This window comes from Platichthys flesus, chromosome 7 (assembly GCF_949316205.1).
Source record: "Platichthys flesus chromosome 7, fPlaFle2.1, whole genome shotgun sequence".
Taxonomy (NCBI): Eukaryota; Metazoa; Chordata; class Actinopteri; order Pleuronectiformes; family Pleuronectidae; genus Platichthys; species Platichthys flesus.
In genome coordinates, this window is record NC_084951.1 from 23087945 (window position 1) to 23103886 (window position 15942).

At 46.0% G+C, this 15942-nt stretch overlaps 1 protein-coding gene across 1 annotated transcript in view; it reads left to right on the forward strand.

The window, feature by feature from the left end:
* The window catches only part of camta1a (calmodulin binding transcription activator 1a), a 272323-nt gene that overhangs the window by 242366 nt on the left and 14015 nt on the right, over nucleotides 1-15942 (forward strand). The window contains exons 7-10 of the mRNA XM_062392299.1: nucleotides 835-975; nucleotides 1655-3966; nucleotides 6016-6142; nucleotides 6505-6639. Of these exons, the coding sequence (XP_062248283.1) occupies nucleotides 835-975; nucleotides 1655-3966; nucleotides 6016-6142; nucleotides 6505-6639 (2715 nt within the window). The remainder of the gene's footprint in view (nucleotides 1-834; nucleotides 976-1654; nucleotides 3967-6015; nucleotides 6143-6504; nucleotides 6640-15942) is intronic.

A 15942-nucleotide genomic window follows, 5' to 3' on the forward strand; every position in this document is an offset into this window, starting at 1 on the left:
TTACATTTTTGTAGCGGTTGAGAGCCTTTGCACTGCAGCACTCAGCGGAGTCTCCTTCCACCTTATAGCCACTAAAACCACTATCTGTCTCATCAGAAGTGTTGGCTGTTTAACAAGTGGAGCGGAGAAAAGGTATTAGGAGGAGCTCGCGAGGTGTGACTGAGGCAGCGAGCGGTGCTTCACAGGAGCAAGCCTCTCTTTCTCCTTTGGTGCCGCAGCTGATCTGGCAGCAGCTAGGTGATGTTGCCTCCCCACAGGCTCCCCCTGTCTGAACATACTCATATAGATCGGGGTAAAGGTGGAGGGCGGAAGGATTGATGTTGCTGTCACCTTCATCAGCACTCGCACAGGGGAGGCTACAGATGCTGACATATGGGAGAGAGAGTCGCACAATAGAGAATGTACCGTGCACAACACAAGGCTTGACATTGCAGTGAGGTGAGACGAGAGAAAAGCAACTGCTCGTGTCTGGACCGAGGAGACAAGAGACGTCGGTACAAGGAGGAAAGATGCTGGAGTTTATAGTCATTTCAAAATAAAAGGGGAGGGCAGAGAGCATGGAAATGAAGAATAGCCGGAGCATGTATATGAATCCCAAAGTAATGCTATAATAAATGAAATTACATTATTTTCTTTGGCCACTTTGTTTCCATTCAGGACAAACCAAAGTTTTCTATTGCATCTCTCTAACTTTGGCATTTCAGAGGAGTCCAGTGAGCCACTGGAGGCAAACTGGCAGGTAGACACAGAGGACAGTGGTTGGGGCGGGGGGTTGGCGTGGCTGGTGGTCTGTTGGGCTGGCTGACGTCTCTGTCTCCTCCTCTCTCCCGGCAGTTCATGGCATCAAGTGGACTTGCAGCAATGGGAACAGCAGCTCTGGCTTCTCAGTGGAGCAGCTAGTGCAACAGATTCTGGACAGCCACCAAACTAAGCCACCTCCCCGGACTCACAACTGCCTCTGCACGGGCACCCTGGGTAAGGGCGAGCGGGTGGGGCGGAGCTTACTCTCAAGAGGGAACTTGAGAATTCAGTGAGATAAGCACAAAGGCCATAAAGATACTGTTTGTTGCATGGTAGAGCAGACGAGGTGGCTGAGGTCTTTTTTACTGGCAGGTGATTTATACTGAAATCGAGTTTCGGGGGTTATTGCTTTCTTTTTGTTTTGTTTGTTATTGTTTTGTTTACTGATAACCGTGTCAGGGCCATATCTGAAATAGCCAAGCTGTTCTCAAATGTCACGCTAGTCAATCTTATATTTTAAGTGGTGTGATTTCACTTCGGCTATAATTCAGGGGGAAACATGTAGAGCAGTGGTTTAGAGATAGATAAAAACTTTATTATTTGTGTGTAACGAATTTGCGTTTTTATTTCTGATGACTTAAGGTAACAAGTCATGCAAAATGTCGCATACGCTTCGATCTCTTTAGACTATAAAGAAAGGTTAGTTTTATCTCCCCTAAAAGAGAGCAGTCTGCCGCAGGCTGATAAATACGAAAGCAAAACAGTCATCCATCTTTGTTTCAGCTCCTTTCAGTGTTAGTTCATCCAATTTTCAAGTCCACTCAAATTTTGTCTTTTCTGTCCTCACTCCTTTCTTTACCCTCCTCGCCCATCCAAATCCCCAACGTCTTCTCCTCTGTTTGTCCTCGTTTAGGTGCAGGGAGCAGCGTGCACCACAAATGCAACAGCGCCAAACACCGCATCATCTCCCCCAAAGTGGACCCCCGCTCAGGTGGTTACAGCAGTGCCCACTCTGAGGTGCAAAACAATGATGTGTCGGAGGGGAAGACCGAGCACAGTGCCCACGGGGGCGGTAAAAGCTCCGGGGGAGGCGGAGGGGGCAGTGCCAGGGAGAAGCGCAACGGCAAAGTCCACAAGCCCGTCCTGCTGCACCAGAACAGCACAGAGGTGTCGTCCACCAACCAGGTTGAAGTCCCCGACACCACGCAGAACTCCCCTGTCTCCATCAGCAGCGGCCTCAACAGCGATCCAGACATGGCTGACAGCCCCGTGGTGACAGGGATGAGCCACGTGGCCTCCGTCATGTCTGGCCTGTCCCAGAGTGTCTTTATGTCTGAGGTCACCGGAGATCCCGTGTACAGCATGTCTCCCACCGGGGGTCCCAACACTCACCTGATGGGTGCGGATGCCACCTCACAGGGCTTGGGGCTGTCTGTGACCTCCGATCGTCACAAGTTTGCCTTCCCCAGCGGAGGAGTGGGGGAACCGGGGACCACCGCAGCAGGAGACAGCCTGTCCATGATGACTGCTGCTGGGGTGTCTGAGGAACTGGTGCTCTCTAGCAGTCTAGACGCTGGAGGCATCAAGATCCCAGAGACCAATATGAACTTTGACCCCGACTGCTTCCTGAACAACCCCAAACAAGGCCAGACCTATGGAGGCAGTGCAATGAAGACTGAGGGCAACTCTTCCTCGACCTCATCTTCCTGTGGTGGCAGCAATGGCACCAACGGCACTCTCCACCGCTCCCCCACCATGTCAGACAATGCCTACATCTTCAACTCAGCTTTGGTGAAGAACATCAAGACAGAAGACACATCTTTTGAGCAGCAGCTGGCACACGAGAGTGGCTACCAGGTGGGGGCAGTAGTGAACTGTGGCAGTGGGGTGGCTGTGGCATCTGGTGCTGGTTCAGGCCAGGGCAGCCTTGGTCTGGCCCCAGGGGGCTCCCTGCTTCCCTCTGGTGGGGGTCTCAGTCCTAGCACTACCCTAGAGCAGATGGATTTCAGTGCCATCGATGCCAAGCAGGACTATACTTCCAACACCACCACAGTGAGCTATGGTCAAGCCATGTCCAGTCCTCACATGCAGCACCAGAATCGTTCCCCAAGCTTCTTCCTCCAGGATGCCTCTCAGACTAGCCAGCCTCAGCAGGGGAGGCCCGGCATGGGCCAGAAAACACACTTGATGGAGCACAACTCTCATGACTCTGGAGCTTACATGGGGATGCAGGTGGTGAAGACAGACTCCCCCGGCACTAATGGCCACCTTCACCACCACCACCAGGGCCACCAGACCCAGCACAGGGCCAACTGTAACGGAGGCTCACCCACAGAGGGTCCCGGCCACGCTGGCTCTCTTCAGTTGCTTCAGTACCAGGGGAGCTTTCCTGGACTTGGCAATGAGCACGAGGAGGTGGTGGGTCTAGAGCAGCAAGGCAGTGTGGGCTCGGCCCAGAATGGAGCCTCCGAGAATGGAGCAGAGAACATGCTCAAGCCAGGAGACCACATTCAGGCCTGTGGAGCAGGAAATGGAGAAGGAGGGGGCGCAGAGCACTACATGCAACAGGCTTCGGATGGCAGCGGAGGAGGGAATGGAGGTGCAGGAGAAGGAGTAGGGCTTCATAATGGAAACAACAACAACGATGGCAGCAACCGCTCCCAGCAGCAACAGCAGCTGCAGCCTCTCCTCCAAGGCACAAGCATGGTCCAGGGACTCTTTAACTCCGTTGGCCCCCACCAGGGGCTCGGTGGAGGAGCCAGCAATGGAGGAGCAGGGGGGACAGGCATGGAGATCAGCTTGGATCACTTCGACATCTCTTTTGGAAACCAGTTCTCTGACCTCATCAATGACTTCATCTCAGTGGATGGCAGTGGTGCCACCATGTCAGCCGGAGGAGCCCTGTATGCTCACCAGCTCGTCACGTCCCACAGCTCCGACAGCCAGAACACAGCGGGCGGGCCCCCCCAGCAGGGCCAGGAGGACGGAGGGGCGAGGGGCTCTGGATACAGCAGCTCAGAGCTCTGCCTTCAGTCCTGCTGCAGTCCCCAGTCTCTGAGTGCAGGGGCCGGAGCAGGGGGAAACACAGATGCAGGATCGTTGTCCTACATGAATGTAGCGGAGGTGGTCTCTGCAGCTGTAGCGCAGGGGGCTCTGGGGATGCTTCAGGCCACAGGTCGGCTCTTCATGGTCACTGACTACTCTCCTGAGTGGTCCTACCCTGAGGTGAGTGACTGGACGCCTCACATCCACTGTCTTATCATGGTTTCTTTTGCTTTTAACGTATGTACCAGATGTGAGGTCATGAGAAATCCACAGAGTTCTGCACTTAGAAACGGAGCTGCCAATAGTTTTAAATAAAGTTCACCCATTTCTTTCCAAGTGTGAAAAAAGGTCAAATAAATATAAATTGATATCTGGCTTTTACATGTTTAGCTGTATTTGTACTTATATTTTAATTTGGTGACTGGTTCTGAAAGACACTTTAGAAACAAAGTTTAGGTTATTTTATAGTATTATATAGTAGTTAGTAGTTAGTAGTTAATATTATATCGAAACAAAATATCCTGTACATTCTTAAGGTTTTTCACTACTTTTTAAACTTAAGATTATTATAAATATCATTATTTATATCCATTGTCATCTTTGAATAGGAAAGTACAACTTTTGGGTTCATAGTTACAATTAAGATAATTAAAAAAAAAAATCTATTTTTCAATGATGCAGAAAGATGAAAAACTGAACCTGCTGCACACAAGGTTAAATCAATAGTTTGACTGCCCTTAGAAAATACTTCACCTGCAGGAGGAAGTGTTGTCCTATACATTGATTTATTTGTGGCTGCCCTTAATTTATGTTTGGTAAAATCTTATTTCATCGCAGAGCTGTGCACAGCGTATTGATTCACTCAATACGCTGACGGCTCTGTGTACGTACATGTGTATGTAAATGTGTCCATTGTCACACTGAAAGACTGTGAGACACAATATTTTGTGTTTGGATGACATTAAAAGACAGCGATAGTTAAATGTAAATGGTTTGAGACGTTTCATATCGGTGTTTTAACAAGCAAACATCTGTCTCAGTCAATAGTTGTTTTAAGAGGTGTTAAAGGGATTTTGTGAGAGTTACAGACCATAAAAACCAAAACCATTATCATTTGCAGCAGTCCGTTTGTTTTGACAGAGTAGAGGACAAATCCATCTGGATGCGATTAGCAACTTTTGAGAGCTGCTGTTTCCAGCTGAATAGTAAACACATCCCAAATTTTAGGCTGAGCTGTAACTCACCTTTAAGTTTCAGTGTGTGGGGTTTTGTGTTCTCTATCAATAAAGATGCATATTTCAATCCGTCACCTCGCCCTCCTCTACCAATCTTCTAGCAGAACCTACAATGGCCATCATTCAAACACTACAGGTCTCTGTGTGTAGGACGACCAGCTCCAGACCAGCGCCTCATTCTAAGACAGCAAAAAATGAAAACGGTTTTATTATTATATAACCCTATTATGTTTTATATTTATATTGTAGTTTATGAAAAAAGATTATTTATATACCAACAGATATCCCCACAAACCCAATGGACCTTAGATTCACTCCACCATGATGATGTACTCTTATCACATTATCCCATTAATTTTAACCACCTCCTAGTCTGTCTGCTTGTAATGTTACATCTCCGACCACTAGGTGTCACTGTGCACATTAACACGTTTGTGCCATAAGTCAATGATTATAAATTACCAGCAAATATGAACAGCCATGTATAATACTGTGATGTATTTTACATGGGTTATCACTTCATACTGATTATGCTGTAATGATTTGATATAGATGTAAGAAAACTGTATTATTCACCTGCATGGAGATTTCTATAATCTACACAGCATCCGGCAACATAATGCATATCTTAGGGAAACGAAATAATTGTATCTATATATATTATTTATTTTTTACAAGGATTTATTTCATTTCTTTGTTTCATTGCCTGGAGGTTAAAGGTCACCACTTGTTCTTATGTTGTGGACAGGGTAATGCTCTTTTCGGTGTAATCCCCTCTTCTGACCACTGGAGGGTGACATAGTGGTATAATCTCAGGGTTGGTTGAGTAAATAGAATTAGTGCCTTGAAGTAACTGTGGTGCTGCACATGATGGCAGCAGAGACCAGTTCAGAGAATATGCTTTATTTTCCTTGGTGCTATTCTCATCTTTGCCCACTAGATGGCAGAGTACACTCAAGATGAGCTCGTTTTAACCATTTCTCCCATTTTGCAGGGCGGAGTTAAGGTGCTGATCACTGGGCCATGGCAAGAGGCCAGCACAAACTACAGCTGTTTATTTGACCAGATCTCAGTCCCAGCTTCTCTTATCCAACCGGGGGTGCTGCGCTGCTACTGCCCAGGTAAAGCAGGAGGAAGCTCACTCACACATTAGTGTCACATTCTACACATATTAAATGCCATGAATATGATTGAGTGTTAGGTTTATTCAAAAAACCATTTTATCTAATGTATATACAACATAAGCTTTAAATTACATTTTTGCAGTTGATCTCTTTTGTAACTATTGTCGATTAATAAATATTTATAACTGTATCTGTAATAATTATATAAACATTATGACCAGCTACAAATGTACAAATACAGTGATCTTTTTATCTCCAGAACTCAATCTGACAATCTGACCATTAAATATTGAGGCTGTGTATAAACCGTACATGCACTGAACTCTCATTACCCCCCCCCCCCCCCCCCCCCCCCGCAGCTCATGACACAGGTCTGGTGACCCTTCAGGTGGCCGTCAGTAGCCAGATCATCTCCAGCTCGGTGGTGTTTGAGTACAAGGCCCGAGCTCTTCCCTCACTGCCATCATCTCAGCACGACTGGCTCTCGCTGGATGGTACGTCTCTTTTCAGTTTTACTTTTTGGTCCCTCGCCCCCCGACTCTCTCTTTCATGATTTCTGTATTTTCTCCCTCTCTCTCTCCCCCGCTAATGATTCTTCTGTCCGGCTCCACAAATCTCCTGCTGCTGTTAATTTTGTTAATTTTGATTGATGTGCTGCTGAATCAGCATTATTACGCTACAAATCACTTGCTTTTAACTAATTTCTCCAAACATACACATTCATAAGCACTAGTTCTCCCTGAAGCCTGAAACGTTTATGGCCACTGTTGAATGCTTGAGTTGGAGATGTTGTGCATACAGTCGGGGATATAATCATTCAACGCATCAACATTTTTTGTGATTAAAAACAAACAGAGGCAAACACAACTTCCAGAAACCCACACAGATAAAGAAATCACTACATTAGCGGAGGAATGACACAGGAATATTCTATCGAAAGCTTTTATTTGCAATGACAGCTTCAACCTCATTTGGGACATTTCTATTCTTCCTGATCCTTCTGGGGTTGTTTACCCTCATGTGACTGTTGATCTTCTGTTGGGTGTAAATCTGTAGATTGACTGGGCCGTTCCTACAACTTAACCATCTTCCTCTGGAATCAAATGAACCTTTGTAGCGTGTTTTGGATCTTTGTCCTGCTGGAAGGTCTCATCCTCCTGATTAATGGCAACAGATTCATGAGAAGAATTTTCAACTCCATAGCTTCATGCGTCTCTCCATTCAATACTATTGATTAGGCCAGTACCATTAGGAGAGAAGCAGCCCATCAATAGTCTATGGCTCTTAGGCTCCTCCTCTGACAAACCTACTGACCCCCAGTGTGAAGTGTGTGAGGATGGTGAAGTGATGTTCTTTCCAGTTGCAGATGATCTCTAAAATGGTTAATCTAGATGTTGAAAGATTACCAGGGCTCAGCAATCTTATGTAGAAGGTCAATGTAGAAGATCATGTTTGACAGTTTTCATAAATGATTTGTATTCTTGTGTTCAGAGGTGGGTACGCTTGCTTTTTCTATGACCTATTAACGTACAGTACACTAACTGACGTTGTCCAGCCAGCTGGTGCCTTGTCTTGCCTTGGTGCACCTCAGAACATTCAATACCGTGTGTCGTCTTCTTTATTAAAACCTTAGTCCTGGATTGTAATGTGTCTTTTTATTGTGAATTCTTGGGGTTAATACCAATGTCTTATCAAATATGATAATTTCTGCATTGGAGCATGTGTTTACTTGGTATTGGTATTAGCCAACTTAGCCAACTTAAGCTTATCTGCCTCTGAAAAGTGCAAATTAAATATCACATCATATTCAAAGTTTTATTTTCGGATCAGTTCAGGTTGTCTCAGTTGTCTCATCTTGCAGTCAGCCAGTAAGATCGCTCGATGTATAAACAGCAGTGCAAATGGAAATGACAGATTTTGTGTAGATGTATTATTCATTGGTTTTATATGTGCCTCCATCACAGTAAGGAAAGCTTTTGTAAATCTGCATTTAAGAGGAGTTCTATATGAAACAATAGATGCTGCAGGGCTGGCAAATTTCCATTCTGTTCAAATCCGAGTTAAGTCTGTGAGTCAGGAGACCTTCTGTAGGCATGTTCAGCAGAATATAATGAACGTGTGAGTAATTGTGTGTATGTGTGTGTGTGTGTCGGTGTGTGTGTGCGTGTTTTGCTGGTGAGGCATTGCTGCAGTACTTCAGCATTGACAGGATAAAGTAGGGCACAGTGAAGCACAGGCTCACAGGACAGCTGCATTGCAGACGGCTCTTGAGGGAGTGGGAGTGAGTAATCGAGAGCTGGCGGCTCCCATGCTCAGCCGCACCAGTGGATCCCTCCGCCATTCATACCCTACTGCCTCACTGGCCCATTCACAGAACCAGTTAAGGAGGAGCTGACTGTCTCAGGGAGAACACAGCCCACCCTATTACCTTACTTATATTAACCCCTTGTCTGCCTGCGCTCCCTGTTTGTTTCATGGCAATGTGGAAAGTTGTGTTTGAGAGATGGCGAAGGCAAGAGGAGGTTCACAAAGTTTAGAAATCTGCACTGGAATCTTCACTTGTGAAGTTTTCTTGTATTTTAACTTAATTCTGCTGCATTGCTCCTGGTAAATTATGTATTTATTAGAAAAATGGCATTTGCGATTATCTAAAAACAGCTTCAATTCATTTGTAGATCAGATCATTTTAGCTTGTTTTCATATGTGCATATACCAGTTATGCAACATCATATCTAACTGATGTGTGTGCATCATTTCAACGTGTGTCAAAATGTAGAAAAACGCACACAACATAAAAAGTGTCCCTGCAGGTTTTAGCAGATGCGTGCCTGACCTCCAGGTTCAGCACCAGCGCTCTGTGGAGAGCGACTCAATTCAATTCCCCTCGTGCCACTAAGTCCATCTATCATAAGTTATTTCAGAAGTAGGGCAGGATGTAATCACTGGGGTGTGTGCACTCATCGATAATGTCAACAGTCTTGCAGCACGACAGGGGGCAAGCAAAGAGAGTCTCACATCTAATCGAGTAATGATTCTTTGCCGTTTATTTGTGCACCTCCACATTCCCCCTGATATCCAAGTGTGACTGTTCAAACTCCGGGGACTTAACCCCTGCACGGTCACTCACCTGATTAACCACGGGCTGTTTGTCGCGTATACGTTTATGAAAGTGTGGGTCCACGGCCACACATCAGCTGTGTGAGTTTGCTCTCCCGTGGAAGACTCGCTGTGCTGTGATGTGCTAATGGCACAGCTGCCTGCCTGCCTTGATTTGTCATAATGCAGAGTGGGGGAAGGGGCGCTTTTTTTTTTCTCTGCAGCACTGCAGGTACGGAGCCATGGGCAGGACAAGCAAGAGCTGCCGGAGCCGCGCAACACTCACCGTCCGCCCCCCCACCCCCGATTGCTCCAAAAGTCCCCGAGCTGCTGCAACCACAACAACAAAAAAAGAGAAAGACAAACACCCCCCACGAAACGAGCCCAGGGAGACTTTCGCCAAATCTCAGCCCCGCATAGCTGCATGCACACGGGCTGCTGGTGTGCAGGGGAGCGCATTGACAGTACTGACTGGCACCGGCGTGACAAACACAATGCAGGAGCGGAGGAGTGGGCGTGTTTGGGTAAACATGGTAAACTACCGCAAACAGAGCAGATCCCAGTTTTCCGTTCGCAGCTGAAGGAGACAACCCAGTCGTCTTTTTTGTTGTTGTCTTTCTCTCGTTCTTTGAATGGTTGTGCAGACTTTTCTGCAGACTGCATGGAGAGAGAGAAAGAGAGAGAGAGACAGAGAGAGCGCCGCGTCACGGCCAGGCGCGTCGAGCAGCGCAGATGAGTTCGAATGCGTGACAATGACAGAAGTGTTATAATCGGACTAAATGTGCAACAATAAAGATGAGGAGCGAGTCGCGAGGAGCTTGACGGACCCGCGGCTCGAGGGGGAGGCGGCGGCGGCAGGAACCGGGAATTAGGGCGTCTGTTTACCGGCGGCACGTGCGCACATCGTCTCCTAGCAGCGGTATTTGTCATTTTACTGCAGGCTGCTGTAACAGCGACTACTAGAAACACTGGGAAAGTGTGTGTGTGTGTGTGTGTGAGGTGAAACAAGTGACGAGGAGGAGGGGGCTCTTAGAGGAAGAAGAGTAGTGAGCGGTCTTCCTTTCTCTCCCTCTCTCTCTCCTCGCGTCGCTCTCTTTCCTCACTTTGTTCTATTGTTGACGAGTGCTCTGTTGAGACTGAGACTCAGACCACACCAAGGATATATATGTTTTTTTTGTCTTTTTCTACATTTTTTCCATTGGTATAACACCATGCAACTGCCACTGTGAGTGAAATGCAGCTTTGCTTGGACTCCTCTGGGTCAGGATGCCTGTGAATGACACCTGCGTTTCCTAAAAGACAAAAGAGGCTCTCTCTCTTTCCTTTTTGCTTTGGGGTGGACTCTGCCAATGGAAAATAAAATAGAAGGTTAGAAGTGTTAAGTTCAACCTTTGGCTGTTGTGCTGTGCTGTGTTTGTGTTGTTTGGTCTTCTTTTTTTTAAATCTCTATATATGTATGTATTCTGTACGTTTCTTGTGAAAGTTGAAGTTCCACGTTTGTACCCGGCATGCTGAGTGATCCCTGTGATTTCATGTCCGGCTGTGTCCTTGCTGTAGCTGAGTTTTAAAATAAATGAATCTGTTGCGGCCACATGCTTCTTCCAGTGTTTCCCTGTGACTCTGCCTCATTGCAGAACACTGGAGAGTTGACGTTGATAGTAGCCAACTCCTGACTCACGACTAGTGTCTGAGCAAATTGACTCCTCGAGACGCCTTCAGGGGCAAACACACCATTTCATATCCTTACATTTTGAGCAGTAAAGGAAGTTAACTTGCAGCTCTCACGAGGCTGTTTGCCAAGTCTTGACACCTTGGGCTTTTCACATGGCAGGGACTCTTGACTGTCTCTGGTCTCTGTGTCTGCTCAGACGAGGGTCCCTGATGTTGCAGTGCTGCTTCACGTGTTGTTAAAAGTACTACAGCTGCTGTCGTGCAGCACATTAGAGCCGGGCTGTCGCATCCATGTGTGTCGCTGCCGGTCCAGCGTGTCGTGATTCAAATCCAGTCCTTGTGCTGCTGGGCTTCATAGTTCAAATTCCATACGGGGGCAGACTAAATCAACACTATCCGGATTATGTTAAACAGTTAAGGTGCAACTGAACACACAGCATACGCGTTGCTGCGGTGCGTCGCGTGCTGCCACGTGACAACTGGCAGCAGCACACACATGTGAACAACAACTTCACTCGAGCCTCTGTCTAGTCTTCAAGCGGCACTTTGGTTTAGAGCTTTGCACAAGATGTAAAGTGACACAGCTGCAGATGTACATTTATCTACCTGTTGCCCGTCTCTGAACTTTGGAGTTTATTTGTATTAAAGGTGTTTGAGTAAATGCATTATTCTAGCCTATGATGAGGACTGTGAAAGATGCAATACAATAAACCAAAGTTGAAAAGTCTGAAATAGAGTATGTTTTGCAAATGCTGTATTTAATGCATGTGCATCCATTGCAGAAACAAGTTTTTCTATTTTACTCACAGTCAAAGTGTTTTATTTAACATACATATTTGCAGCAGTAGGATTTCAGGTTTTTATTTTGGCTGAACTTCACAAAAACATGTATTATTTGTACTAGTGGTAGTAGCATTAGCATCAATATAGCGGCGCATGCGCATAGCGGTTGTGTGCTTGTTGCAGAAGCAGCATGGGCAGCAGGGTTAATATTGATCATTTCCCTTTTGTAATAGTTCAGTCCCTTTTCTCACAGCAGCTGTTAATATAAAAAACCCTTTGAACATATATATACTGTGTGTGTGTGTGTGTAAGTGTATTTGTGGATACATGTTTGGGAATGGGGCTGTGAAAACAAATTTCCCGCCTGGAACAATAAAGAATAACTACTAATATGAGCAGTTAAATCTATGGAGCTGTTTTGTGCAAATGAGGTGAAAAATTCTATCAATATTATCAATTATTTAATGTTGGATGCAGTAATATCACCGTGTGGCTCCGCTCGTCCCATAATATGAGTAACAGGAGCCTTATCAATAGTAGTAATTCTACTCACAGCAGCTCTAATGTGAGAGAGCTTACACCTGGAGGTGATGGATCACCTCAGACTGGAGGCTTTAAAGAGACAGTAGTGGGACATTGGAAGAAAAACAATTTGGAGAGCACACATCATTTCTGGCTGTTTATGTGCCCGAGTCCCAGTTCAACACTCCTGATTTATGGACTCCTATTGTACTTCATACTGTTACATGTTTGATTACTGGATTTGTGTTCTCATTCTTTCAATTTATCGTCTATTTGAATCCAAAATACAGTAGTAGGAAGGTGTATAACAACGTGATGATTGAATGCTTTGCCACATAATCGTCATGCAGAATGCCTTTGTGCAGCTCATTGTGTGTAGTTTGGGCTGGACCTGTCAAAGACGCCTTGAATTATGCTTTTGATCGCTTTTTGTGAAGCTGTGTTCTGTGATTTGCATTTTATTACATTATCAGTCAGGATTTGTCAGCGCTGTGATGTGAAATATGCATTCCGCTGCCCACTCCTGTCCTAACAAGACCCAGTCTGCTATAAATCATAAGGGGATAATGTGTTTTTTTCTGTATTCTCAGCTAATTTACTGTCTGTTTCAATAAGTGCAACCCGGGGAATGTGCTTGTTTTATGTTATGTTGTTAGCTCTGCATTTGTGGGTCACTCAGCTAACCTTCCCTGCCGTGCAGTCGTTTCTCTCTGAGCGGTCATAAGAGCAAATTAAAACAGAGGGGGTAATTTAGTCCCTCACCAAACATAACTTACATCGTGTTCACGATCAGATGGCTCCAAGTCTCAGCTCTGCCTCTGCTCTCTGTCCTCAGCTCTAAATTACAACCCTACAATATCCTCTCCATTCTGCAGCCTTCCAGGATCTGACAAAAGACTGAAATGTGATTCAAAGTAGCTGCCAGTTTTATAAACCACTGAGAGGAGGAAGAGAAGGGAGGCTGAGATTCCTGTGAATGCATTTCGTCTTAACAGTGTTGTCCTACTATTAATGGAAAGCTTCGGAGACGTCCTGTCCCTCCGGCCGTGCTGGTGTTTTATCTCTGGTTGATTTATCTTTGAAATCGTTTCTCCACTCATCTCTCCTCTGCAGCCCATGTGTCAGGCGGTATACAGAGGCTGATGCAAATAAGGGGCTAATCGTATGCTGTTGTTACTGTAGCGATTGAACGCCTATAAAAAAAGAAAAATCAAACTACCGAGCCGTCCGAGACAAAAAGCCAATAGTGAATCACTCTATTAGGGTGATAGCGGATGACAGTAAATCCCAGTGGTGTGCGCTCTTGGCATTTTACCTTCAACGTGACACAGTGAATCTATTCAGCATTCAGACTAAACTCATATTGACCTATACAGTTGGGTAAATGCCAGTAGGTTAAGAGCTCCTTCACCTTTGTGGCCGAGCGGAAAAGTATCATTGAAGCTCTGTGACCTTTGTTTTTACAGTTATTAAACTTCAGCTCACTGTAGTCCAGAGTAAATTAACAGTGTGGGAACATCATTTTACAAATTTGCCAACCTGTTGCTGTAGTAATTTGCTGACATATACTGCACGATAAATATATATACAAGTGATGCAGGCATGTGACTGGCTTGACTTCTGCTTTAGCCTTGAACTTAAAATGCTGGTATCTGGAAACAAATTGCAGGCAAAACGAGTGAAGTGATCAAAACCTTTGCCAACTGACTAGATTAGTATGTATTGTGTAAGAAGACCTAATCAACCATCTGACAAATAGAAAACAGCAAAGTAAAGAATCTCTAGTGGGAGTTTTATTGCTCTTTTAAAAAAAAAAAGATTGAGTTTGTGAGTTCGCTCCATGTCGGAGGAGTTTCCCCTCGGCAGTCCAAAGACTTTCAGGTTAAGTGCATTGGAAACTAATTTACTGCTCAGTGTGAGTGTGAATGCATTTGTCGGTTTGTGTGTGTTCGCCCTGTGAAGGATTGACGAGCCGTCCGGTTGTACCTGCCTCTCGCCCCACCCCCCCACATCCCTGAGCAGTACAGCAGATAAGACGGACGGATGGATGGATAGATGGATGGATGGATGGATGGATGGATGGGGGGTGCCTTCGAATTGATTTGATGCCGTAATGATAGATTCAACAAAAGAAAGATGTCTGTACCACATATATTATTTTCATTTGGGCAGTTTAAATCTCTGCTAACCAGACTGAAATGGGAGGTAAAATAACAATAGCTGGAACAAAACCTCCACCATATGTCAAAGTTAAGTTGGTCTTTGATCAACAGACCCCCCCCCCATGTGCTCCAGCTGTGAGGGCTGCCGCTGCCAGATGGCCATAGCCCCTTCCTCTGCTCAGTCACAAATACCAGCCTCTGTCAGTCAGCTCGCACAGACCCAGAGGGAGGCCGGCCTCTGGTCTTCCTCCGGGGTGACACGCGGGGAGCTGCCTGTCTTCAGAGAGATAACGAGGTCCAGCCCTAGATTGATTGGCACGGACACAACCGGGGGTTCAGAAGTGAGGATTTAAGTTGTCCACCTACACTCCATCAAAAGTTCACCATACGTTTATAAGCAATTCTTTGGATTAAAGTGTGGAACGGATCGTCTGTGGAAGGATAGAGGAAGTGTTCCGTGATCTATAATCGGGGAAAACTGATGCTGGACCATATCGTCTGTCTAAGATCCCGACTGCTGCTGAAGATACAATTTGTTTATTTGCGAACGTGTCCACATGTTTCTAAGCTAAGGCAGCTCCTCTGATAGTTCTCCTCCTGCCCTCATCCTTGACATTTCCAAGTCGTGACAGATGACACTGCCTCTCGCTGCCTGCTCACCTGACCCAACCACGGAATTCGTCAACCTGTCTCAATGACGACTGCTGCCTTGGCGTATCCCTTCTCTCCTGACCTCTTCCTCTCCTCTTCTCCTCTCGCCCTCCCTCCCTCTCTCTCATCTCATCTCTTCCTCCTTGTCCTGTCCTTACCTGTGATGTCTCCTGCCGTCTCCTTCCTCCCTTCAGCGTTCTCACTCCCACTGAGCTCCACTGCATGTCAATAAACAACCCTGTCCTTCCTCCCGTAATCCCTCTGTATGTCAACCTGCTGCCATGTCCCCGAGATGAGGCGGATCACGCGGGGCAGGGCTGTGACGCTGCGCCTGTGTGGGTTGAAACCCAATGCACATCTTGCGGGTCCTTTGCTCTCTGAGTCTGGTAGAGGACACCCATGTCCTCTGAGAGAAGCTAATAGGAAGCTACAGCAGAGCACTCCTGACTCAGCACAGATCAGGCACTAGTTTTATCACACAGAAAGTATGTTACAGTACCTCTACTGTAAAGTGACTTCCCAAATTAGACTTGTGACTTTTTCCCTATGGAAGCCGGCTGTTTTATCTTTATTATGGGATGTGGTCGCGGGACTCTGTCTTGTGGATCTCACGTGGCAGCAGTTGAAATTCACTCTAACTAGTGCAGCTCTTTTTAATACATGGTTGTTTGTGGGTGGGGGGGCTGTTTGGTGATGCTGGTTGCAGCTGTCTCTTTGAAACTGTAAAAGTGACCTCCAGTTATTGAGCCGCTGCAGGACTCAGTCCACAGAACCCTGAAGCTGCACCACGCTGCTGCACAAAGAGCTGTTCACCGGTTCATTCAAAGCTCGGTGAAACTCGCTGCTACAAATCGGTGCTACTGGTTCCCTGGTTATTGAGAGTTTATTGATATTGAATGTTTTTCTTGTACA